Source organism: Mustela nivalis, assembly GCF_964662115.1.
Source record: "Mustela nivalis genome assembly, chromosome: 3".
Lineage (NCBI taxonomy): Eukaryota > Metazoa > Chordata > Mammalia > Carnivora > Mustelidae > Mustela > Mustela nivalis.
The window spans coordinates 4,984,208-5,011,169 of record NC_139022.1 but is presented as its reverse complement, the minus strand read 5'-3'; the positions used below and the strand labels follow the sequence as shown (position 1 = coordinate 5,011,169).

Sequence of the window (26,962 nt, the reverse complement as noted above, 5' to 3'; positions counted from 1 at the left end):
GCGTATATCATTCTCAATGGAGAAAAACTGAGAGCTTTTCTGCTAAGGTCAGGAGCACAGCAGGGATGTCTATTATCACCACTGCTATTCAACATAGTACTAGAAGTCCTAGCCTCAGAAATCAGACAACATAAAGAATTAAAGTTATCCAAATAGTCAAAGAAGTCAAACTATCATTCTTTGCAGATGATCTGACACTTTATGTGGAAAACCCAAAAGTCTCCACTCCAAATCTGCTAGAACTTGTACAGGAATTCAGGAAAGTGTCAGCATGTGAAATCAATGCACAGAAATCAGTTGCATTTCTTTACACCAACAACAAGACAGAAGAAAGAGAAATTAGGGAGTCAATCACATTTACAATTGAACCCAAAATGATGAGATACCTAGGAATAAACCTAACGAAAGAGGCAAAGCATCTGTACTCAGAAACCTATAAAGTACCCATGAAAGAAATTGAGGAAGACACAAAGCAATGGGAAAATGTTCCATGCTCATGGATTGGAAGAACAAATATCGTGAAAATGTTTATGCTACCTAAAACAATCTAAAGATTTAATGCAATCACTATCAAAATCCCATCAATTTTTTCAATGAATGTAACAAATAATCTTAAAATTTATATGGAACGAGAAAAGATCTCGAATAGCCAGAGGATTGTTGAAAAAGAAAGCCAAAGTTGGTGGCATCAGAATTTCAGACTTCAAGCTCTGTTACAAATCATCAAGACAGTATAGTACAGGCACAAAAACAGAAATAGATTAATGGAACAGAAAAGAGAGCCTAGAAATAGACCCTCAACTTTATGGTCAACTAATCTTTGACAAAGCAAGAAAGCATGTCCAATGTAAAAAAGACAGTCTCTTCAACAAATGGTGTTGGGAAAATTGGACAACCACATGTAGAAGAATGAAACTAGACCATTTCCTTACACCACACACAAAAATAGATTCAGAATGGATGAAAGACCTCAATGAAAGAAAGGATTCCATCAAAATCCTTAAGGAGAACACTGGCAGCAACCTCTTTGACCTCAGCTGCAGCGACTTCTTCCTAGAAACACTGGCAAAGACAAGGCAAGCAAGGGCAAAAATGAACTCTTGGGATTTCATCAAGATCAAAATCTTCTGAACAACAAAGGAAACAGTCAACAAAACCAGAAGACAACTGACAGAATGGGAGAAGATATTTGCAAACGACATATCAGATAAAGGACTAGTGTCCAGGATCTATAAAGAACTTAGCAAACTCAACACCCAAAGAACAAATAATCCAATCAAGAAATGGGCAGAGGACATGAACAGACATTTCTGCAAAGAAGACATCCAGATGGCCAACAGACATATGAAAAAGTGCTCCACATCACTCGACATCAGGGAAATACAAATCAAAACCACAATGAGATACCACCTCACACCAGTCAGAATGGCTAAAGTTAATAGGTCAGGAAGTAACAGATGTTGGAGAGGATGCAGAGAAAGGGGAACCCTCCTACACTGTTGGCGGGAATGCAAGCTGGTGCAGCCACTCTGGAAAACAGCATAGAGGTTCCTCAAAAAGTTGAAAATAGAGCTACCCTATGACACAGAAATTGCACCAATGGGTATTTAACCTAAAGATACAAATGTAGTGATCCGAAGGAGCACGTGCACCCAAATGTTTATAGCAGCAACATCCACAATAGCCAAACTATGGAAAGAGCCTAAGTGTCCCTCAACAGATGAATGGATAAAGAAGATGTAGTATATACATTGAAATAGTATGGATCCTTCAAAAGAAATGAAATATTGCCATTTGCAATGATGTGTATGGAACCAGAGGTATTATGCTGAGCGAAATAAGTCCATCAGAGAAAGACAATTATCATATGATCTCCCTGATATGAGGAATTTATGAGGCAGAGTGGTGTGTTCGGAGGGTAGTAAAGAAAAAAAATGAAACAAGATGAGATCAGGAGGGAAAGAAACCATAAGAGACTCTTAATTTCAGAAAACAAACTGAGGTTTGCTGAGGAGGGTGAGCATGGAGAGGGTGTGTTGTGTTATGGACATTGGGGAGGGTATGTGCTATGATGAGTGCTGTTAAGTGTGTAAGCCTGATGAGTCACAGACTGTACCCCTGGGGCAAATAATACATTATATTTTAATAAAAATAATAATAACAAATAAAATAAAATAAATAAGTATACAAAATAATTCTCAACATAATTCATCAGGAGGGAAAAGCAAATAAAAATGGCAGTGGCATAACACTACATGCCTACTAAAATAGCTAAGATCATCAGGAAAAAAATACCAGCAGGACCTTTCCTTCTTTGCAGGTGGAATGCATAATGGTACAGCCACTTTGGAAAATATGGCAGTGTTTTCCAAAACTAAACACGCTCTCATCATGAAAGCCAACAATTGCATTTCTGGGTATTTGGACAACTGCTTTGAAAATTCTTATCCAAGAAAAAGCCACTAGGCAATTATGTACATCTCTTTCTTCATGATGGCCAAACACCTTTAAAAAGTCATGGTACCCGGGGGTGACAAGATGGTGGAGAAGTAGGAGGTGCTGTTTCAACCGGTCCCCTAAAGTGAGCTGACCATCTGCCAAAGAACTTTATCACCCATGAAATCAGCCTGAGAATAGAATTATACACTTCTGTATCTCTACAGGGGCAGAAGATGCCAGTGGACAGGTAAAGTGGAGTGATATCAGAAGATAAACAAAAGTGGGGAGGGAGCCACGAGAATTGACTCATTGGAAAGCAATACCCTAATACTAGAGTGCCCTGTGATTCAGGTTGAAAGCACTCAAAAAGAGGAAAATATCTTAAGGGGAATTTGGTGGAATCAGGCACTTAGGGACAGGGCTTAGCCCACATACCCAGGACAGCCACCACTGTGCTGAGCCAGAGAGAGGGCAGTGAAGAAGCCAGACCTCAGTCCCTGAGCCACCAATGTGCATGAGAGCGTCTGGGTGGCGGCACCCATGAGAGATTCTGTTGTGGATGCCAGTCGGCACTCTCTAGAACCATAGCCTTTTGCACTCTGCATGTGCAATGCGTGACTGGGGTCTGAGTTGCACTCCACACCCTCCCCTGAAATAGGTCCGTGCAGGTGCTAGCCAGTGCACTCTAGGACCGCTAGAGTCTGAACACTCATATCCCAGGCCAGAATGAAAATTCCAGTGTGCTATCTCTGGTTGGGACCTCTCTGGTGGTCAGGACCTGCCCAGAAAGCTGCGGCAGAGGCAGCTGCTGGAAACCAGATCTCTGGACTTCTCATGGTTTTGGTAACACTGGGACACAAGCAGGAGCTCCTGCGACCCCTGAGATCGTAAACAGGGACATGCACTGCTGGCAGAATTTATGTGCCCTGGAGCACCCAGAGGGGAACAGACTGAGGCTTCTCTCTGAGACTGAGGTCTGGGTGCAGATTGCTTTCCTCTAAACCTCCAAAGAACTGCCAAAAGATGCCAAGGGAAGAAAAAACAAAACAAACAAACAAACAAACAAAAACCTCCAGAGAACAAAAGCCTAAAAAACTGGTTTCCTCAGAGCCCAGGCCCTTGATAGGGGCAGGAGGATTCAACTCTAGCAAGACTACCTGAAAAACCAAGCTGGAGGCCCCTTCCCCAGAAAGCCAGCCGCAAAACAAAACAAAACCAACAAGAGAACAACCACCACTACTTCATAGATACAACTTATTTTTAATTCGTTCCCACTATTCTCGTTCTTTTCAATTTTTTTAATAATTTTTAACCTATTTACCATCACAATGAGATATTCAGTACAACAAATTCCATAATAACCTTTTAACTTGAACTCTTTTGATACATATACCTGTGTTTTTCTTTGCTTTTCTGTTATTTTTTTATTTTTTTAAATATTCATATAGAGATAAGCTTCAAGTTAATCTCCTTTCCCCAATCAATGTTACCCCTATTATATCTCCTCTAGGATTCTGATGACCCCTATTATAAACCAGTTTTAATGTCTTTTTATCTCAGGAAAGTTGAGTTCTTTAAGATAGATATCAAGATACATCCAGGAAGAATAAAAAATAAACTTCCTCACCCACACTGAGAATTTATAACCACCCTCCCATTTTTTCTTCTCTCAGTGTTTCTGTGTATTTGTTTTTGTTCTGGCAGTATCTAAATCTTATACTTGAGGTTCATTTTGGCTGTGTTCTTTTTTTTCTTGTCATTTACTTTTGTTGGTCTTTTTGTTTGTCTGTTTTGTTTGTAAACTTTATAAATATTACCTTTGGGACTCATTAGGGCTGGGTCTTCTCTTTTCTTTTTTCTTTTTTTTTTAAATTCTTCTCTCTCTCTCTCTCTCTCTCTCTCTCTTCTTTTCTCTTAATTTTTGGTGGGGATTCCCAATTGCTCAGAAGTATTCCAGAGTGAACCTTGCCTGCACCACGGTCGATACATTCAGCTACATATCCTTCAGCCATCTCTCACCAAAATGACTAGGAGGAGGGATGCCCAACAGAGAAAAAATTCAGAGACTGTGCCCTCTCAATGAGAGCTATTGTATATGGACATAAACAGTGGGTCTGAAAGGGAATTCAGGCTAATGATTATCCAGGCAATGGCTAGGTTGGAGAACACCTTTAATGACAAATTGGAATTCATTAGGGCAGAAGTTAAAGCCACCAGGCATGATGTTAACAATACTCTCAATGAGTTCCATTCTAATCTAAATTTTCTAACAGCTAGAGTAACTGAGGCAGAAGATAGAACTACTTATCTAGAGGACAAACTGATAGAGAAAAAGGATCAGTAGAAAGCCTGGAACAAACAGCTTAGAAGCCATGAAAACAGAATTAGGGAAATAAATGATGCCATGAAATGTTCCAAAGTCAGAATTATTGGAATCCCTGAGGGGAAGGTGAAAGGAAGAAGACTAGAGGATATAGTTAAACAAATCTCCATGAATATTTTCCCAGTCTGGCGAATGTAAACAGTGTTTGTGTCCTAGAGGCAGAAAGGGCTCCCCCAGGATCATAGAATCTAGAAAGACCTCAAGACATCTGATTGTGAAAAAGATGAATCATAATTTTAGACAGGAGCCCTTGAAAGCAGCTAGGGGGAAGAGATTCCTTACATACAGAGGAAAGCCCATCAAAATAACGTCAGACCTGTTCACAGAAAACTGGCAAACCATAAAGAGCTGGCAAGATGTATTCAGGGCAGGGGGGTGGGAAGTCGGGGTACCAGGTGGTGGGTATTATAGAGGGCACGGATTTCATGGAGCACTGGGTGTGGTGAAAAAATAATGATATTGTTATGCTGGAAATAAATTTAAAAATTAAAAAAAAAGATGTATTCAGGGAACTAAATGAAAAGAACATGCACCCAAGAATATTTATCCAGCAAGACTGATATTCAAAATGGACAGAGAGATAAAGAGCTTCCAAGACCAGCAAGGTTTAAAGAAGTATGTGACCACCCAGCTGGCCCTACAAGAAATATGAGAACGGTTCTATAAAACAGAAAAAATCCAAGGATATCATTAAACAGAAACTTATGGAGACAATCTATAAAAACAAAGACTTCACAGGTAACACGATGTCAAGAAAAACATCTTTCTCAATAATCACTCTCAACATGAATGGAATAAATGAACCCCTAAAACATCACAGGGTTGCACATTGGATAAACTGGCAGGACCCATCTATATGTTGTCTACAAGAGACCCATTTTGAACATAAGGATACAGCCAGATGGAAAGCAAAGGGATGGAGGAGCATCTTTCATGCCAATGGGCCTCAAAAGTAGGCTGGGGTAGCAAATCTCATATCAGATAAATTAGATTTAAAGCTAAAGACTGTAGTCAGAGACAAAGAAGGACACCACATGATTCTTTTTTTGTTTGGTTTTGGTTTTGGTTTCGGGTTTTTGTGGGGGGAGGGGTATTTTGTTTGTTTGTTTGTTTGTTTGTTTGTATGTTTTTTGTTTTTCTGGCATTTCTATGGCATTCTCATTTTTATTTTTTTTTTCAGTGTAACAGTATTCATTGATTTTGCACCATACCCAGTGCTCCAGGCAATCCGTTCCCTCTCCAATACCCACCACCTGGTTCCCCCGACCTCCCACACCCCACCCCTCAGATGGCTTTACAGAGTCCATAGTCTCTTATGGTTCACCTCCCCTTCCAATTTAGCCCAACTCCCTTCTCCTCTCCATCTCCCCTTGTCCTCCATGCTATTTGTTATGCTCCACAAATAAGTGAGACCATATGATAATTGACTCTCTCTGCTTGACTAATTTCACTCAGAATAATTTCTTCCAGTCCCGTCCATGTTGCTACAAAAGTTGGGTATCCACCCTTTCTGATGGAGGCATAATACTCCATAGAGTATATGGACCATATCTTCCTGATCCATTCGTCCGTTGAAGGGCATCTTGGTACTTTCCACAGATTGGCGACTGTGGCTGTGGCTGCTATAAACATTGGGGTACAGATGGCTCTTCTTTTCACTACATCAGTATCTTTGGGGTAAATACCCAGTAGTGCAATTTCAGAGTCATAGGGAAGCTCCATTTTTTTAATTAATTTATTTTTCTTCAGCATAACAGTATTCATTATTTTTGGACCACACCCAATGCTCCTTGCAATTCATGCCCTCTCTAATACCCAGAGGCCATAGTCTCTCGTGGTTCAACTCCCCTTCCAATTTCCCTCAAGTCCCTTCTCCTCTATAACTACCCATGCCCTCCATGCTATTTGTATACTCCATAAATAAGTGAAACCATATGATAATTGACTCTCTCTGCTTGACTTATTTCACTCAGCATAATCTCTTCCAGGCCCGTCCATCTTGAAAGAAGTTGCTGTGGCTGATATCGAAGAGATTACTGCGTATGTTCTCCTCTAGGATTCTGATGGATTCCTATATCACGCTGAGGTCTTTTATCCATTTTGAGTTTATCTTTGTGTATGGTGTAAGAGAATGGTCGAGTTTTTATTCTTCTACATATAGCTGTCCTGTTTTCCCAGCACCGTGTATTGAAGAAACTGTCTTTTTTCCACTGTATATTTTTTCCTGTTGAGATCAGGAACATGACAAGGATGCCCACTTTCACCACTCTTGTTCAACATAGTATTATAATTCCTAGCAACAGCAATCAGACAACAAAGAGAAATAAAGGGTATCCAAATTGGCAATGAAGAAGTCAAACTCTCTCTCTTTGCAGATAACATGATTCTTTAGATGGAAAACCCAAAAGACTCCACCCCCAAACTACTAGAACTCATGCAGCAATTCAGCAATGTGGCCGGATACAAAGTCAATGTGCAGAAATCAGTGGCTTTCTTATACACTAACAATGAAAATACAGAAAGGGAAATTAGAGAATCGATTCCATTTACTATAGCACCAAGAACATAAGATACCTGGGAATAAACCTAACCAAAGGTGTAAGGGATCTCTACTTGAGGAACTACAGAACACTCATAAAAGAAATTGAAGAAGACACAAAAAGAAGGAAGACCATTCCATGCTCTTGGATCAGAAGAATAAACATTGTTAAAATGTCTATACTGTCTAGAGCAATGTATACTTTTAATGCCATTCCGATCAAAATTCTACCAGTATTCTTCAAAGAACTGGAGCAAATAATCCTAAAATTTGTATGGAATCAGAAGAGACCCCGAATCGCTAAGGAAATGTTGAAAAACAAAAATAAAGCTGGGGGCATCACATTACCTGATTTCCGTCTTTACTACAAAGCTGTGATCACCAAGACAGCATGGTACTGGCATAAAAACAGACACATAGACCAGTGGAACAGAGTATAGAGTCCATATATGGACCCTCAACTCTATCGTCTAATAATTTTCGACAAAATAGGAAAAAATATACAGTGGAAAAAAGACAGTCTCTTCAATAAATGGTGCTGGGAAAACTGGACAGCTATATGTAGAAGAATGAAACTCGACCATTCTCTTACACCGTACACAAAGATAAACTCAAAATGGATAAAAACCTCAACGTGAGACAGGAATCCATCAGAATCCTAGAGGAGAGCATAGGCAGTAATCTCTTCCGTATCAGCCACAGCAACTTCTTTCAAGATATGTCTCCAAAGGCAAAGGAAACAAAAGCGAAAATAAACTTTTGGGACTTCATCAAAATCAAAAGCTTCTGCACAGCAAGGGAAACAGTCAAAAAAACAAAGAGGCAACCCACGGAATGGGAGAAGATATTTGCAAATGACAGTACAGACAAAAGGTTGATATCCAGGATCTATAATGAACTCCTCAAACTCAACACACATGAAACAGGCAAACATATCAAAAAATGGGCAGAAGATATGAACAGACAATTCTCCAATCAAGACATACAAATGGCTATTAGACACATGAAAAAATGTTCATCACTAGCCCTCAGGGAGATTCATATTAAAACCATATTGAGATATCACCTTACACCAGTTAGAATGGCCAAAATTAACAAAAAAGGAAACAACATGCGTTGGAGAGGATGTGGAGAAAGGGGAACCCTCTTACACTGTTGGTGGGAATGCAAGTTGGTGCAGCCTCTTTGGAGAACAGTGTGGAGATTCCTCAAGAAATTAAAAAGAGAACTGACCTATGACCCTGCCATTGCACTCCTGGGTGTTTACCCCAAAGATACAGATGTAGTGAAAAGAAGGTCCATCTGTACCCCAATGTTTATAGCAGCAATGGCCATGGTCGCCAAACTATGGAAAGAACCAAGATGCCCTTCAATGGATGAATGGATAAGTAAGATGTGGTCCATATACACTATGGAGTATTATGACTCTATCCGAAAGGATGAATACCCAACTTTTGTAGCAACATGGACGGGACTGGAAGAGATTATGCTGAGTGAAATAAGCCAAGCAGAGAGAGTCAATTATCATATGGTTTCACTTATTTGTGGAGCATAACAAATAGCATGGAGGACAAGGGGTGTTAGAGAGGAGAAGGGAGTTGGGGTAACTTGGAAGGGGAGGTGAATCATGAGAGACTATGGACTCTGAAAAACAATCTGAGGGGTTTGAAGTGGTGGGGGTTTGGGAGGATGGGGCACCAGGAGGTGGGTATTATACAGGGCACGGATTGCATGGAGCACTGGGTGTGGTGAAAAAATAATGAATACTGTTTTTCTGAAAATAAATAAATTTAATTTAAAAAAAGGGGGAATTAGGAATTGGTTTACCTATAGCGGTGGCATTGATTGGGGAAAGAGAATTTTAACTCTATATGAATATTAGAAAATAAAAAATAAAAAAGGAATAACTAGACAGAACTATACTAAAATTTAAAAAAAAATTTAAGAAATAGAAATGCAAAAGAAAAACACAGGTGTATGTATCAAAAAGTTCATGTTAGAAAGTTATTGTGGAATTTGATGTACTGGACATCTCACTGTGATGGTAAATAGGTTAAAAAATTATCTATATAAAAAAATGAGCCAGAATAGTGGGAACGAATTAAAAATAAAAGTTGTCCTATGAAGTAGTGGCGGTTGTTCTCTTGTCATCTTTTTTTTTTTTTCTTTCCTGGTTGGTTTTCTGGGGGAGGGGCCTAAGAGCGCTGGGCTGGGCCTTCACACACCTCTCCCAGGGGAGTGTGAGGGGTGCGCACATCTCAGGCTCTGTAACATGGCTCAGTGTTCTGCCCTCTGGCGAGGCTCCCAGCCCCTCATGCGAGGCAGACCCCATGCGTTCTCAGGCACACTGGCGGCTCAGGGACATAGACCTGGTTTCTCCACTGTGCTGTCTCTGGCTCAGCGCCAGGGGAGGCTGTCCTGGGTCCAGGGAATTAAGTCCCTGTCCCTAGCCTCTCAGATTCCCACAATTTCTGTCCCCTCCCCCCGGGATCCTTTGCTCTTTTTGAGTGCTTTCAACCAGTCTCCAAGTTAATACTGGTCCCCAGACACAGGGCACTCTCATATTAGGGGTATGGCTTTCCAATCGGTCACCACTGGTGACTCCCTCCCCCTTTTCTTTATCTTCTGATATCAGTCCGACGTTCCCACTCTGCTTTACCTGCCCACTGGTGTTTTCTGCCCCTGTAGAGATCCAGATGTGTATAATTCTTATCTCAGGCTGATTTTGTGGGTGATCGGAGTTCTTTGGAAGGTAATCAGCTCACTTTAGGGTACAGGTTGAAAGGGCGCCTCCTCCTACTTCCCTGCCAGCTTGTCTCCCCTCTGTTTTTTACACTACATCATTCTTAAAGGATCTACCCACCAAGAAGATCTAACAATTGTAAATTATGCCCCCAATATGGGAGCAGCCAATTACATAAAAAAACTGTTAATCAAGATAAAAAGTCATATTGATATGAATACATTAAGAGTAGGGGATCTTAACACACCTCTCTCAGTAATAGACAGATCATCCAAGCAGAAAATCAGTAAAGAAACAAGAGCATTGAATGACACATTGGACCAGATGGATATAGATATATATAGAACATTCCACCCTAAAACAACAGAATACTGGTTCTTCTCAAGTGCACATGGAACCTTCTCCAGAATAGACCACATACTGCATCACAAATCAGGATTCAACCGATACCAAAAGACTGAGATTATTCCCTGCACATTCTCAGATCAGAATTTGAAACTGGAGCTGAACCACAAGAAAAATTTGGAAGGAATTCAAACACCTGGAAACTAAAGACCACCTTGCTTAAGAATGCTTGGATCAACCAGGAGATTAAAGAGAACTTAAACAATTCATGGAAACCTATGAGAATGAAGACACTTCAGTCCAAAACCGATGGGATACAGCAAAGGCGGTCCTAAGGGGGAAATACATAGCCATCCAAGCCTCCCTCAAAAAAATTGAAAAAATCCAGAATACACCAGCTGTCTTTACGCCTTAAAGAATGGGAGAAACAACTAAAAATTAAGCCAACTCCACACACAAGAAGGGAAATAATCAAGATTGGAGCAGAGATCAATCAGATAGAACCTAAAGATACAGTAGAGCACATCAATGAAACTGGAAGTTGGCTTTTTGAAAGAGTCAATAAGCTCAATAAACCACTGGCCAAACTAATCCAAAAGGAAAGAGAGAGGACCCAAATTAATAAAATTATGAATGAAAAGGGAGAGATCACAGTTAACACCAGGAAAATAGAAACAATCATCAGAAATTATTATCAACAGTTATATGTCAATAAGTTAAGCAACCTAGATAAAATGGATGCTTTCCTGGAAAACTATAAACTTCCAAGAGTGAATCAGGAAGAAATTGACAACCTGAATAGACCAATATCTAGTAACAAGATTGAAGCAGTGATCAGAAACCTCCCAAAAAACAAGAGCTTAGGACCTGATGGATCCCTGGGTAATTCTACCAAACTTTCAAAGAAGAAATATCACCTATTCTCCTGAAGCTGTTTCAAAAAATTGAAGCAGAAGGAAAACTTCCAGACTCTTTCTATGAAGCCAGCATTACCCTGAGTCCCCAAACCAGACAAAGGCCCCACCAAATAAGAGAACTTCAGACCAATATCCCTGATGAATATGGATGCTAAGATTCTCAACAATATCCTAGCTGCTAGGATCCAACAGTACATTAAAAAGATTATCCACAAAAGACCTCAACATGAGACAGCAATCCATCAGAATCCTAGAGGAGAACATAGCCAGTAACCTCTTCAACATAAGCCACAGCAACTTCTTTCAAGATATTTCTCCAAAGGCAAAGGAAACAAAAGCGAAATGATCTTTTGGGACTTCATCAAGATCAAAAGCTTCTGCACAGCAAAGGAAACAGTCAACAAAACAAAGAGGCAACCCATGGAATGGGAGAAGATATTCACAAATGATAGTACAGACAAAAGGTTGATATCCAGGATCTATAAAGAACTTCTCAAACTCAACACACACAAAACAGATACTCATGTCAAAAAATGGACAGAAGACTTGAACAGACAGTTCTCCAATGAAGACATACAAATCAGACACATGAAAAAATGTTCATCATCATTAGCCCTCAGGGAGATTCAAATTAAAACCACATTGAGATACCACCTTACACCACTTAGAATGGCCAAAAATTAGCAAGACGGGAAACAACAAGTGTTGGAGGGGATGTGGAGAAAGGGGATCCCTCTGGTACTGTTGGTGGGAGTGCAGGTTGGTGCACACTTTGGAGAACAGTGTGGAGATTCCTCAAGAAATTAAAATAGAGCTTCCCTATGACCCTGCAATTGCACTACTGGGTATTTACCCCAAAGATACAGATGTTGTGAAAAGAAGGGCCATCTGTACCCCAATGTTTATAGCAGCAATGGCCATGGTCACCAAACTGTGGAAAAAAACCAGATGCCCTTCAATGGACAAATGGATAAGGAATATGTGGTCCATATACACTATGGAGTATTATGCCTCCATCAGAAAGGATGAATACTCAACTTTGTATCAACATGGACAGGACTGGAAGAGATTATGCTGAGTGAAATAAGTCAAGCAGAGAAAGTCAATTATCATATGGTTTCACTTATTTGTGGAGCATAACAAACAACATGCAGGACATGGGGAGATGGAGAGGAGAAGGGAGTTGGGGGAAATTGGAAGGGGAGATGAACCATGCAAGACTGTGGATTCTGAAAAACAAACTGAGGGTTTTGGAGGGGTGGGAGGTAGGAGGTTGGGTGAACCTGGTGGTAGGTATTATGGAGGGCAAGTATTGCATGGAGCACTGGGTGTGGTGTATAAACAATGAAGTCTGGAACACTGAAGAGAAATTTTAAAAATAAATAAAAATTAAAAAAATAAAGTCAGGGTATCCTCCAAAAGGTGAATTAATAGCCTCGTGAGGTACATGTAAGCACCCATGAATGGAATACTAGTCAGCAGTATGAAGGAATGATCTCTCATGTCCATGCAAGAACACAGATGGATCTTAATGCATATGATTACATGAAAGCAACCAAGCTGAGTGGATTATATGCTTGTGCTTCCCTCTATAGGACATTATGGAAAAGGAGACATCAGAGATCCTGAGGAGAACGGTGACCAAGAGCAGATGGGACAGGTGAATAGAGTAGGGTGATAGGTGGCAAGATGGCTGGGTCGCAGTGGACAGCCCTTCAAGGGATTGCCAATCAAGACCACAGCCTATGTCTCCTCACATCCATCAGAAGCGCTATTATAGAAACAATGGACATGAGTTGGTGAATGTGAAGAAACTGGAACCCTAGAATATCACTAATGAGAATGTAAAACATCTCAGTTGCTGTGAAAGAGTCCAGCAGTTCGTCCAAAAGCTAAATATAGATTTAATATATGATCTCGCAATTCTGCTCCAACTCTGAACCCTCAGCACTAAACCCACACTCCAACCTGAACACAGACCCTCAGAAACTGCAGCTCTACTCCAGCCCAGAAGCCCACTCCATATTGCCTGGTCTGGGTCAGCACACTTCACCCTTGTCTCTGACACAAGACCACTGGTTCTATATTTCAACCTACTATGATCACTCAACTCTTCCCACAGGCTATGTTTTGAGAATGAAATCTCCCAGGAACATGATGGATCTCCGCTGTAATCTCTGTTCCTCTGGGCATCCTCCTACCCCCAGCCCTCACACGCAGAGACTTCCAAGTGGGGATCATGGGTGGGGACCTGAGGAGGAGCAGACGCTGGAGGTGGCAAGGGTGGAGGAGAAAGGTTGAAGACAGCTCTGCAAGCCTAGTAGCAGGATGCCCAGGCCCAGAGGGAAAGGAGGGGGAAAATGCCAGGCTGACACACCATGGGGCCTGCCTGGGTAAGGGCCATTGGTGAAGCATCCTGGAGAGGATAGGGCCTGTGCCCAACCCTCATGTGGATGGACTACAGGAGAGAAGTTCTATTTCCTCCTCTACAAGTTGGGTGTGTGAAACAGGTCACCTGAAGCATTCCGCATGATCAGAAAGTGTCTGTTGGACTCCTCCAGGGATGTCCTACTGTGTTGAAGACCCGTGGTGGTCCTTCTAGTAAAGTGGCTTAGGGACTCAGGAGATCAAGGAGCTGGAGTGGTTCAGAATGTGGCCGAGCATTAGACTCCAAATCCAGCCAGAGTCTTGAAAGACGACCACCCTCATTAGAGCTTTGGGTCTTCACTTGGCAGTGGGGCCATCATCATTGTCCAGGCCTGATAAGATGGCTTTGGAGTGAACTGGGCACCCAGGGACACCGGGGAGGCTCACAGTCCTTCTCCTAGCCCTGGAACCTACCACCCACTCCTCTGCCCATAGGGCACTGGGGAGCCACGCCTGCTCACACCCACAGGTGAATTTTATTCCCCAGCATCCCACTTGAGCTGCAGTGTGAATGTTATCCACCAAGGGCCCCAAGGGAGCAACAGGGAAGGGATGGTTATTCTGGTGCCTGGTGGGAACTAGTTCTAGGCTTGTGGTGGAGTTAGCTCTTACTCAGAATCTGGTGCTGTTTCTAGCTCTGGAACTAGTTCTAGACTAAGAGCCCTTTCTGGAGCCAGCACAGGAGCTGGTGGCGTTGCAGTCTCTGTCTCTGTGTCTCTGTCAGTGCCAGACCTGATGTTGGAGTTGGCATCTTTTGTGGCTTCAAAGATGGTGATGACCCTCGCTCCAGAGCTAGCCTGGAGCTGGTGCCAGTGCTGCTCTAACTTGAGAGCTGAGGCAAGAGCTGGTGCGGCAGTTGACTCCATCTCTCTGTCTGGCACTGCATATAGTGCCAGGCTCTGGATCTGGCTTTGACGCTTTTTAATTTTGAAGCTGGCAGTAGAGCTGTCGGGACACTTGGAGCTGATGTTAGAACTGAATTTCACTTTAATATTTGTGCTGAAGCTGGAGCTAGCTCTGGAGCTATGGTAGAGATGGCAGTGGAGCTTTCTCTATTCTGGTAGCTTGTGCTCATGCTAGCTCTGGAGCTGGATAGCTCTGGGATGGGACTCAGCTCTGAAGCTGGTGCTAGACTGATGCTGTGCTAGCACAGAACTGGTTCTGGAGCTGTAGCTGGAGCTAGTTCTGCAGTTGGTGCTGGAGCTGGAGCTTACTCTCATTCTGGAACTGGTTCTGGTGCTGAAGCTGGAGCTGGTTGCAGAGCTGGTTATAACTCTGTAAGTGGCTCTGGAATGGAACCCAGAGGCAGCTCTGGGTCTACACCTGGTTCTGGAGCTGGTGCTGGAGGTTGTGCTGACTACACAGCTGTCGTTAGCTCTAGAACTGGCCTTAAAGCTGACTTGAGCTGCAGGCAGAGGACTGTTTAACCCATATGATCACCTTACCATGTGACTTCCCCAAAACAGAAAACACCCCCATTGCCTTGAGGAGAAACCCAGACCAACCCCAGAAGCATATCCTAAGAAGTGTCCCCAGACTGCAGTTCACCAGAGTCATGGGCTGAGGTCACTCTTTGCTCCTGTCTTACTTGGCCATCCCCCTCACTGTCATCTGGCTAGGTCTCCTGGCCCTCTGGCTCTGCCTCCATGGGGTCCAGCTAGGCAAGAGCATCTGGGCAGAGCGGCAGGTCCAAACTAGCATGTTCAGGTCTGCTTGGCCCACTAGCAGAAACCCTCCAGGAACTAGTCCAGCCAGGCAGCCAGGACTGGGGAGAAGGTGCTGGGGGGAAGGCAGACAGGCAGCAGATTCAGAGGACACCCAGGCAGAAGAGCCCATAGCAGTACCCATACAAACCCCTATAGCCCATACTTGGAGGAGCAGTCCTTCCCCCAAGGAGGGGACAGTCCTTATTATGAAGAAGGAGACTGACAGAGATGGTCCCTTTCCCTCTTCTGCCTAGAAGATCGCCACATAGAAGCAGCCAAAGTAGGGTCTGGAGAGTTGCTGTCTACCGGTGGGCAAACATCTTGGTCTCTTATTTGGGGGATGAGAATTGGAGGTAATTTTTCTTTAAATGTTTAGTAGGATTCACCAGTAAAAGGTTTTATACTTTCTCTGATTCTAGGAATTTGTGTATTTCATCTAGATTATCCAATTTGATGTTCAGTTGTTCATAATCTCTTATAATAAACACTTTTATCTGAGTCCTGTCTACATTTCTCTTAGTCAATCTAGCTGTTCTTACAATTTTTTTCTTTTTTTTTCATTTTATTTTATTTCTTTTCAGTGTTCCAAGATTCATTGTTTATGCACCACACCTAGTGCTCTATCAATTTGTGCCCTCCATAATAACCCCCACCAGGCTCACCTAACCCCCCACCCCTCCCCTCCACATCTTCTTTATACATTCGTCCATTGAAGGGCATCTCGGCTCCTTCCACAGTTTGGTAACTGGGCATTGCTGCTATGAACATTGGGGTACTGGTGCCCCTTCTTTTCACTGCATCTGTTTTTTTGCTTTACCTAGACTTAAATCCTCCTGGGGTTCTGTCTGGGACCTCAGAACTCCTTTTGCTGCTGGTTTCTTATCCACGGTAAAGATTTGTGATGCAGAATTTAGACACCGAGTCACCTTGTTCCATAAGCATTCCTGCTCCCTGTACACAAGGAGTTCCAGCATCCCCACAATGCCTTGCACAAGAGTTCACAGTGGGAATGGCACCGACTATGGTCACTCCTGACTGGGTGATGCCTGATGACTGTGTCCTGGTTAAGTCATGAGGGGTGCAAACTTTTCCCATGAGAACCCGAGCAGAGGGGAGCTACCAGAAAGGATGATCCATGGGCAGCACGCACACTACCTCACCCATGAAATACCGGAAATGTTCCAATCCGGCTGGGAGACACATGTGCCCTGAGCTTGCTGGAGTGCCCTTCCAGGTCCTTCCCCGGGACAAGGAGCTGAAGGGCTGCACCAGGCAAGCCAGGGAGTCTCCAGTGCACCCAGTCTCCTACTGCCAACATGTCCCACTGCAGAGGCAAGAGCCGGATGAACGACGGGAACAATGCTGAGTGAGCCCCCTCCTCCCCAATGGCTGCAGATGTCAACCACTTGCCCAGCACGGCTCAGGCCCAGGCCCAGGCCCAGTGACAGTGCCAGTCTCCATGCTGCTCTAAAAGTACCCCTCAGATGGATTAACTCTGAACTGCACAGACCTTGATAAACAACCTTGATAAACAATCAGGGTGGGCCTCATCCAATCAGGGGAAGGCCTGAAGGCAAGGACAGAAGTTTCCCAAGGAAGCAATTCTGCCTCCAGACTGAGTTTGCAGATTTTGGACCCAAGACCACAAAGTCCCCCTTCCCTGGGTCCCTGGCCTGCCCTGCTCCTCTCCCCCCTCCTTCCCCCACCATCTCTTGCTCCATCCTGTGGGTTCCACTTCTCTGGAAGTGGAACCTACTTCCTACTACTACTACTGTCACTGTTGAGTGGCACTGAATGGTGCAGATCTGTGCAGGGGTTCTGAGCAAAGTCATAGACTCAGACATCGAGCACACGGGAAGGGTGAGGGAGGGATGACAGGGGGCCCTGGACACCTGAAACAAGGTCCAGGCCGTCGCTGGGTGCGCAATCACAGAGGTGGACCCAGAGCTTGACGGACAAAGGAAGTGCTGTCACAAGTGAGGTAGTTACAGGGCCAGCCAACCCTGAGGTGCCTGTGAATGATGTTCCTGTGATGGCTGGGGGCCTGCACGAAGGGCAAGGTAGGAGGCCTGGCGCAGCGCCCCAACCACACAGACGTCTTTAGCTGCAGACTCTGGGTGGGAGTACAGGGGACACACAGGCCAGTAGAGGGAAGGCAGGCTCCATGTAAATAGTGGGTGTCCTGGGGGGACAGACACGGAGGCCCTGGGCCCAGAGTGCCCCCCCTACACAGAGGGGCTTGCAGGGGAAGATGTAGAAGAGCAGGGACACAGTCCCACTGCAGAGGGGTCCCGCGAGATGAGCCAGCCGCCTCACACTGCTGTCCATGGGAGGCCTTTGGGCTTGGATGCTGGTCGTTGCTGAGGGAAGGCTGAGGCTGTCAGGAATCCAGCCACATGCTGCCCCCACGCATGGGTCCCCAGGCATTCTTGCGGCCTCCTGGCCGCAGATCTCATTTCACAGCACCTCCATACCCACCCCTCACTGGATCCAGAGCACTCAGCCCAGCCGAGCCTCATGAAGACAAGGGGCCCAAGCCCTCTGCACAGGCACCAGGGTCCCAGGATGCCAACAGAGAGCCAGGAAAAGAGCACACCCTTAAGAGCAGGAGCCACAGCTGGAACACCTGAGGCCACGAGGCTCCACGGAGAGGTGACAGGTCCCATGGCACACAGTATACAAAACTTTATTTCCAGAAGGGACTGTGGGACAGACAGCCTGCCTTCCAGGCCAAGCCTCATGCACTAGATAGACTCAGTGCTGGCCACGACCTCCTCCAGCTGCTGCAGGAGCTCCTCCGGCCGCGGGGAGAACATGCCAGTGTCCACTTTCTGGAAGTCGGGGTGGGCCACCACAGATGCCAGCACCTCCGTGATCCGGCTGACATCAAACGCAGCCTGATGGGGGCCCAGCCCAGAACCTGCACTGCCCTCCATGGCACCAGAGTCCGTCCCTTCCGCCAGGAGGAGGAGCCTCCGTTCAGCAATGACCTTGAGAAAGTGGTAAAATTCTTCAAAGTTGATTCCAGTGCAGGACCTCATGATGACCTGGCCAGAGAAGATCAGCTATGAGTCGCAGCTTGCCCACAGCTCTAGACAAGGGTCTGTGGATGATGGGCAGAGCCCAGAGCTTCCTGGGAGCCAGTTGGAGATGGGTCTGAGTCTTGCAGCCTGGAAGCCCCAGCGTCCCGCCTCAGGATCAGATTGATCTTCACAGGCAGGAGAGCAGCTGCCATGTCCCCAAGACCACAGCTCTGGCCTCATAGACCAAAACCTGCTCTGAGAATGCAGGCTGCCCCATGCCCTCCACCACTGCAGACCTATTCACAGTGAGCTCCACTGGTCAGCCCCCGAGGCAGTCCCAGCCCTGGTCCTGCCAGGGTCCTGCAGAGCTCCCCCCCACTCCTTCCCTCCCACCCTGGCTAGCCTACCTGGCAATGATGGTGCCAGTCTGGCATAGTTTCCTTCCACTGGCTGACCTCCTGCTGCACGGCCCGGAGCTCTTGCTGCAAGAAGTGCCACATATTGGCCAGATTACAGCCATTGACCCAGTTATGGTTGATGGAGATGGTGTCCTCCTGTATGGGGTGGAGCGAGATGTCCCCATGAGCCCACTGCAGACGGTCCCCAGCCCCTGTCCTGAGGTCCCCGCAGTCCCCTCAGCAGGGAAGGGCTGCGGAGATAGGAGCTGTCTTCTGAGTACACAGCTAACCAGGAGCGGGGCTCCCCTGGGAGCCAGGGAAACTCCGGTGTATAGGGACCCACTGTGGCCCAGGGAACAAGGACGGGGGTGGCGTCCTTCTCTGGAATCTGTGCAGACCCTCCCAGGAGGCAGTCAGCCCACTGTGGGATCAGGAGGGGTACCCTGGCCCTCTCTCTGTGGAAGGCATCTAAAAGCGTGTCAAGGGAGAGTAGTGCTGCCAGGCAGGCTGAGGGACAGGGGATGGAGAGATGGGTCCTCCAGGGCCCCAGGGTGGCCCCCGACCTGTTTGGGCCACGTCGCAGGTGTACGTGGTGTGGTGTGTACACACTGTGGGGTGTGCCCATCTTACCAGGTTGTGGACTTGGTGGTGCCAGCCACTGGGCACAAAGACCATCTCGCCTGCCTCCTGTGTGAGCTCCAGGGCCGGGCTGCAGTGCCCGTGCCTGGGGTACAGGTGGCTGTCGAGGAGTGCAGGCGAGGTCACATCATAGGGCAGGCCTCCGTGGCGATCCCGCAGGGCTTCTTCCTGCCCCGGAGGGAAGAAGAGCCACTTTTTCCTCCCACAGATGTTGGCAGACCAGCTGAAGGAGCGGAAGATGTCGGCATGGAACGGTGACCTGTGGAACCTCCTGTTGGCATCTGGTGAACCACAGCTGGTCTGGCTCTTCAGGAAGACAGGCCCCCGAGCTCACACCTCCCCCCTCTGAGAGCCCCAGGGCAAAGTGCGCAGGGAGACTGAGGAACCCGGGCAGCCTCCCCATGGCCCAGGCATCTCTGAGGCCCTGACGGAGCAGACAGGGTGGGGGGAGAGTGTGTGGGGGGCAAGGGCGAGGCGCAGAAAGGGGATCAGGAGAGGACACACGTACCAGGAGCCAGCAGGCCCCATGTAGACAAAGCGGTAGTCATCCACATCCAGGGCGTCCCAGTATTCATTGAGCCAGTCAGACGAGAAGTACACAGGCAGGGTGAACACGTCCTCCACTGAGGAGTCCCTGCAGGGAATACCATGAGCCTCTGGCGGGAAGGGCCCCCTCCTGGCACCTGTGCCACAAGCCCGTTAGACAGCCAGAGGTCTGGACAGGCACAAATGACCCTGAGCCGCCTTCTGCAACCAGTGTCCACACTAAGGCTGATCACCTGCGCTCGTCCAGCCACCACGTGACAACAGCCCCAAGTGACCGCACCTGAGCGCCGTCCGGGGAACGAAGCCCCATCATGAGCAGGTGAAACAGCATTGGGGGCCATGATGCTGCTTAGGTGACCCACACAGGCAGCCCCGCAATTGTTCCAGCCCCCTCCTGGACCAGGTCCAGGACCTCTGGGCTCTAAGTACCTCATCTGCATCCTGCTGCTCTCCAGGACCCCTGGGCCTCACCCATGCTCTCGCCCCGCCTGTGACCTTGAGTCCGCAGAGTGAATGCACGACCAGTGGCCCATGTCCGCTGAGGTCCCTCTCCCCTACCCCACAGCCGTCCACTCCTCCTGATCCCAAAGCCTGCCCCACCACCAAAACAACGGTCCCTCCAAGGGGAGTCACCAACCCAGCCCCAGGCAGAGTGCACCTCTCCCAGCAACACATGGAGCAAGCTTCCAGAGTAGCTCACACATCACTTACGGTCGGAGGCCACGATCAGGGAGAGCCCAAAGAGCACCCAACCTCTTGTTCCCTCTGCCACCACGCCTTTGCGACCGTCAGACTCCCATGGAGCCCTGAAATCCTTGCTCAGGTATCACATGCCCTTGGGCCACCTCTGTCTTCCTGACGTCCCTATACTGCTTATTCCAGAGTTTCCAGAGAAAATACGTAATATTCAGTCCAAACTGACCTCCCTGCAACAGGCAAGTCTCCAGAACAAGTATGTCCCATGTAATACCCAGAACTCACTCACTGCCTAACTGAAGCCCACAGCCACCATGCAGGAGCACTGGGTCCAGGAGTCCTAGGTGCCCCTGGGTCAGAAGTCCCTGGGGGCCTCGACCAGGGCCTAGGTGTCCCTGATCCACCCCCTGGCCAGCTCTCCCTGCCAGACAAGATGTAGCAAGGCAGGGAGCATCTAGGGCACGACGGGTTGAGATGCACCTTTGCACGGGTCTTGGGAACCACAAAGGAGCCTTGGTTTTCACGTTAGGGAAACCAGAATTCAATCTCTGACTCGCTTATACAGAACTGACTGAGCCGGTATTGTATCTATGACAGCTGCTGGGGTGAGGAAGACGATCTCTGCTTGTGCCAGCACACCTGGCTGGGTGGGGAATGGGCACAAAACCCAAGCAGCCCCTCTGAGCATGGATGTGGATGGGATGGGGCACCCACCAGTGTGAGCTATGTCCCAGAGCACCGGTGGTAGCTCCCCATAGGGAAGAAGGCTGTGGCCGGACCCCAGGTCTCTGCTAGTGAGTGAGGAAGACGCTGTGCAGGCCAGGCCCAGCCTTGCTGAACGGAGACAGGGGAGCAAGACGGTGCCAGACGGGAGGGAGTGGGGGGAGCCAGCGTAAGCCAGACCCGGCAGCACAGCTGCCCATAAGGGCTGAGCCCAGGGCAGCCCCCAGAGGGGTAAGGCTTGCACGGGAGGTTCCAACCACCAGGACACAAGGGAGGCACCGGCCTCAGCCCACCCGGGCTCCCCACCAACCCCCGACGAGAGTGGCCAGCCCCATGAGGGGCGGAGCCCGAGGTGCACGCAGGGGAAGGACCAGCCACCCTGTGTGGGGGTGGGGCACGCCCCCCCCCCGCGCCCCTCACCTGCACAGGTGCCAGTCCTTGAGGTACAGGCAGCCCCGCGGGGACGAGTAGCCGCTCTCGATGTGCTCAGTCCAGTAGCGCAGGTAGTCGCGCAGCAGCATATGCTCCTTGGGGTGCGCGTTGTACTCCTGCCGCCCGCAGTCGGCCACCGGCACCACGGCGTCCCCTGCGACACCGACAGGTGGTGACGCCCGAGCCCCGCGCCGCCCCGCGCCGCCCCCCGCCCCGAGCCCCCGGCCCGCGCCTGCACCGTAGGTCCGTAGCAGGTGCTGGAAGTCCGGCCGCCCGCCCGGCGTCACCCAGCGCCGCCTGCCGCCCCAGCCCTCGGTGAAGGCGCACGAGAAGACGCACGGCACGTTGGGGAGGAGGTAGCGCTTGAAGAAGTCAGCGTACGAGAAGGAGGCGGGGCTCGCGATGAAGTCCACGCGGCCCGGGGGCGCGCCTGCCCCGCCAGCCGGCTGCCCCCGCAGGCGTCGGAAGTGGCTCTCTGCGAACGCTAGCGTCTCGCGGTCCATCCCCGGCCAGGCCCGGCCCGGCCCCGCCTCAGGCCCCTCGCTGCCCGGCCCTTTAAACCAGGAGGTGACGCGGAAGTACTTGCTACAACTACTTCCGGAGCAGACGCCTCCGTGCCAGCCGGTGCGAAAACCGCGCGGCACAGGCTCTTGGAGACTGAGGTCGGCCCGGCGCGGGCGAGCGGAATCAAGAGAACGCTGCCACAGTTCCTGCCCGAGGACGAATCTCGGTGCGCCGGACCCTGGGCGCACGCGCAGAGCAGCCTACGGCCCCCGTTTTGCGCAGGCGCGGCAGCGGCCCACAGCACCTCTGGAGCTAGGGCTCCGTCCCGCGTCCCACAGCTCCAGAGCCGAGTCTCGCCGTCTGCGCACCTTTGCGGTGACACAGGTGAAGCCGCGCCCCCAGTCCGCGGTCGGGCCTGGGCCGCAGTCCTTCCGGCCCTCTCCGGCTTAGTCCCGCCAGCTGCTGCTGCCGCGATAAGAACTCCCGTTCTGACCGAGGGGCGGTGGGGCCCGGGGGGCGGTGGGGGCCGGAGCGGAGCGGCGGGAGCCCGGAGGGGGACAGTGGGGATGGGGGCCCGAGGGGGGCGATAGGGGCCCTGAGGGGATGCTGGGGGCTGAGAGGGGAGACGGTAGGGGGACGGTGGGGGCCCGGAGGGGGGCGGGGGGCCCGAAAGGGGTGCTGGGAGCCCGGAGGAGGCCCTGAGGAGGATGCTGGGGGCCCGGAGGGAGGCAGTGGGGATCCTGAGGAGATGCCGGGGGCCGAGAGGGGAGACGGTGGGGGCCGAGAGGGAGACGGTGGGGACCCGGAGGGGGCGTGGGCGCCCTGAGGAGATGCTGGGGGCCTGAGGGATATTGGGGTCCAAGGGGTGGTGGAGTCTTGCAGTGGGTGGTAAGGGAATGCCTGTGTGGGGAATGCAAAGTGACGATTTGAGGCTGCACATCAGGACGGAAGTGCGTAGGGAGGGGTGACAGGTCGGGGTCTGAGCGTGCTGGAGGAAACGTGTGAGCGCCAGCCTGCCCCCAGTCTGGACAGGAAGAGCGCAGGCTCCTTGCTCCGGGAGCTTGCAGATGGCACAAACGCGGAACGGGCTCGGGAGGGTACAGGGCTGGGCAGAGCCTCCCCGGTCTCTCAACTGGTCAGGCGCAGGAAGGAACCACCAGGGCCGCTCATCCCCGTGACTGAGGGACAGATGCACCTGGGCAGTCTTGCATGCGGTGAGAGGGGCCTGACTCGGCCCTGCAGCTGCGCATTTACAGCTCTGACTTGGTGACCATGCTTCCAGAAGTCTGGGTGCCATCGTACGTCATTCCTGAACAGAGGGGACACGCTCAGTGACAGGGTGGGGTGGGTGGGGTGAGTGCCGCCCCTCTGTCGAATGAAGAAGATGCCACCCTGTTTACCTTTGCAGGGGAGAGAAGGGAGCTCTCCTCAGGTGGGACTCTGAGCTTTGGTGGGGGCTGCAGGGGGACCCTGGCCACGTTTCCTGAAGCTTACCCCAAAGGATAGCAGGGTGGACCGCAGATCAGGAAAGGCAGAGGAGAGGGGGCTGGGAATGGGATGAGTTTGGGAGCGTCTGCGTCCTGGGCGGAGCTGAGCACACCAGCGAGGCGGGCAGATGGGGCAGCACGGAGTGTGTGATCCCGTGTGTGCTGAGCTGCCTGCCCAGTTGCCTCGCTGTGCCTGGTGTGGTGCATGTGTGGGGTTCGTCACGGGGCCAGTGTGCATGGAGTCAGGGAGAACATGCGAGGGGGTCATTGTGGGGAGGAGCCCCCTGGTCCCGTGCACGCTGGACTCCTCAACACATTTTGAAATGCAGCTGTTTTTACAGGCACCCCTTCATTGCTTCCTGTGTGAAGTCTCCTCCTTCCCCCCCATACACACATAAACACACACACACGTGGTCTCTGAAGTATGTGTGTAAGTGTCTACTGTTTCTAGGCTTTTTTAAAGAAAGTGACCATGCACTGTCCACATCTTGCTGCAAGTCGACTGAATGCTCCTTGATTTTTGGATTGCAGTTGTGAATGCAGATCATGGGAGGCAGTCAGGAAAAGTGTGGGAAGCAGTGTTTGCTGTTGTCTGAAGATTGAGAAAACGTGAGGAACGTGTGTGTCTCGGGAGAAATACGAAATTGAGATAGGTGTTGACTGGAAAGAATCCCGGGATTCTGACTCCTTGAAGCTCAGGTCTTGAAACCAAGTTTCCTACAAAGGGGGAGGCTTTGGGCCAGAGGTCCGTGTGCCCCCCAGGATTGTTGGCACAGCCCAGCCAGGAGCCAGGCTGGGACATGGGACGTTGTGTTCTGTGCTGTGCTTCCTCTCGTCCACACGGTGGCCCTCTGGTGCTGGAGCTTGGGCTGCAGTGCCAGCTGTGTCCCCAAAGGCCCCCCGGCACCTTCTGGGAACCCTGAGAGAAGTCCTTTCTTGAGCCCCACTCGGACCTACTGAGTCAGAGCATGGGGGCGGGCAGGACGCTGCTCTGAGCCCTGACGGGGCCCAGCCATGCAATGTGCCCACAGCGGGAGGGGAGAGAACGCAGCAGAAGTAGGGACAGGTCCTCGTTCTCCTTTCTGAGGGTGAGAAGGACGGTGCACACCATGGGAGAAGGCCATGTTGTGGCCCTGAGACCCCCCAGCAGCTCATGTGAACCTCCCAGGTCGAGAGTGGGAGCAGGAGGTAGAGGTAATGGAAAAGGTGGCCGCAGACGCCGGGAGACACTGCTCCCACTGTTCTGCCTCCAGACCGCCTTGTGTTCAGGAGGCCTTGGAACGGGCGTGAGACGTCACTGGTTCTGTCCCTCTGGAAACTGACTAAATATAGGTTGTTTACTTGGTGCCGAGGCCCACTCCAGGCCACAGGCCAGGCACCGGCACTGAGCGACGTCCACATCCAACAGTGCATCGTACGGAGGACCGTGCCCCATTCACATGCCTGCTCACGCCTCGCCATGAGTGTCCTTGGAGTGCTGTCCTGGGGTCTTCCCATCCTCATTCAGCTCCATCCCAGGTTCAGCTCAGGGTAACGTAGGCTCCAGGTTGAAGAGGCGAGGACGAGACAAGGCCTCCAGGAACATAGCATAGATCAGACACCCAGGTCAGCAGGAGGGAGGAGGAAGACCAGTTGAGGAAACAGTCGCTGTTTCCATGTGTTTACCTGCTGCCCACGATGGGCTGGCCTTGTGCCCATGGCACCCTCCTCCTCATGTTAGGCTTGTCTGGCGTGTAGACAGAACCTGTCAGCATGTAGGCTCCTGGGAGCTCTGGCAGGTGCCATGTGGTTAGTGTAGGGTCTGTTACCAGGGAAGGGGAGCCCTTGGAGGTAGCTGTGGGCAGGAGGGGAGGGGGCCGCTGGAGGCCTCAGGGCTGGGAGTGAGAGACCAGGGAGGAAGCATGCTGTGGTGGACAGAGGTGGGCAGTACATTTGGCCACCTGGAGGCCTGGGTGGAGCAACCCATACAGGGGGAGGTACCTGGTGGTGGGACCCTCTCTGGGAGGAACGGTGATTGGAGAGGGCTATGGGGAGATGGGGAGGGGCCCCTGATCTGCCCTAAGGTGGAGAGCTTAGGGAGTCTGTGCTAACTGGGGAGAGGGTCTAGGACAGGGAGGACAAGCGTCGTGGCCCCTGTCTGGTGAGTGAGGACAGACACAGTCCTGTGTCTGCCGTCTTCGGCTGCTCCCACTGTACGATGCCAGAGCTGTGCTCTTGCCACAGGGACCATAGGTTCACAAAGCCTAAGGCACTCACTCTCTGGCATTCAGAGAAGTGGGATGGCCAGGGGTGGGAAGGAAGGATGGAGAGGTGGGTGTTGTTGGGATGGGATGGGATCGAGGGCATAAGAGCAGGGGCGCTGCTTCCCCCCATCAGCACTGGGGAACAGGGCACCTGCAGAACACCCAGGGTAGGTGTGGCAGGTGAGCTTGCAGCTGAGGGAGAGCGAGGGCATAGGATTGTTCTTGCCCCGGCCATCCCTTTCATCTTGTTTACTCGTCTGTAAGCCTGTGGTAGAAAGCACGCTGGCCATGGCTTCTCCCTGTGCTTCTTCTGGAATCGCCAGGCCTGACTGCTGTCCCCGCAGCACTCACGCACAGTTCACAGTCTGTCTGAAGAGTGGCTCGGGCAGAGCAGGGGACATGCAGCTCTCACATGCAGTGCACAGTCTGTCTGAAGAGTGGCTTAGGTGAAGCAGGGGACACGCAGCCCTCACATGTGGTGCACAGTCTGTCTGAAGAGTGGCTTAGGTGGAGCAGGGGACACACAGCCCTCACATGTGGTGCACAGTCTGTCTGAAGAGTGGCTTAGGTGGAGCAGGGGACACACAGCCCTCACATGTGGTGCAGTCTGTCTGAAGAGTGGCTCGGGCAGAGCAGGGGACACACAGTCCTCACATTCAGTACACAGTCTGAAGAGTGGCTTGGACGGAGCAGGGGACATAGTGACAGGTCCTCTGTTCCTCCTGCTCATGGTTCATTCCTGTCTCTTTGTCCTTGGTCTTTGAATTCTGGC

At 49.8% G+C, this 26,962-nt stretch overlaps 2 protein-coding genes across 4 annotated transcripts in view; one reads left to right on the top strand and one right to left on the bottom strand.

Moving 5' to 3' along the window:
• Positions 1-18,169: 18,169 nt before the first annotated feature.
• Positions 18,170-22,705, bottom strand: JMJD4 (jumonji domain containing 4). 2 transcript variants are annotated; one of them, XM_082724285.1, is made up of 6 exons: positions 22,195-22,705; positions 21,945-22,110; positions 20,068-20,193; positions 19,551-19,818; positions 18,930-19,076; positions 18,170-18,546 (listed from the first exon to the last, which is right to left on the bottom strand). In XM_082724285.1, the coding sequence occupies exons 1-6, from the start codon at positions 22,457-22,459 to the stop codon at positions 18,244-18,246; spliced, it is 1,275 nt and encodes a 424-aa protein (XP_082580411.1). In that variant the 5' UTR covers positions 22,460-22,705; the 3' UTR covers positions 18,170-18,243. The 2 variants fall into 2 exon arrangements, with proteins under 2 accessions (XP_082580411.1, XP_082580412.1); XM_082724286.1 differs by having other exon boundaries at positions 19,551-19,782.
• A 10-nt stretch (positions 22,706-22,715) lies between these two features.
• The window catches only part of SNAP47 (synaptosome associated protein 47), a 44,575-nt gene continuing 40,328 nt past the window's right edge, over positions 22,716-26,962 (top strand). Inside the window, exon 1 of one of the 2 annotated variants that reach the window (XM_082724282.1) lies at positions 22,716-22,979. Coding sequence is in view for 1 of the 2 variants with exons in the window: in XM_082724281.1 (XP_082580407.1) it covers positions 23,670-23,674 (5 nt within the window). In the remaining variant the exon portion in view is untranslated. Of the gene's footprint in view, positions 22,980-23,475; positions 23,675-26,962 lie in introns of those variants that run through there. The other variant, XM_082724281.1, reaches the window with a different exon arrangement.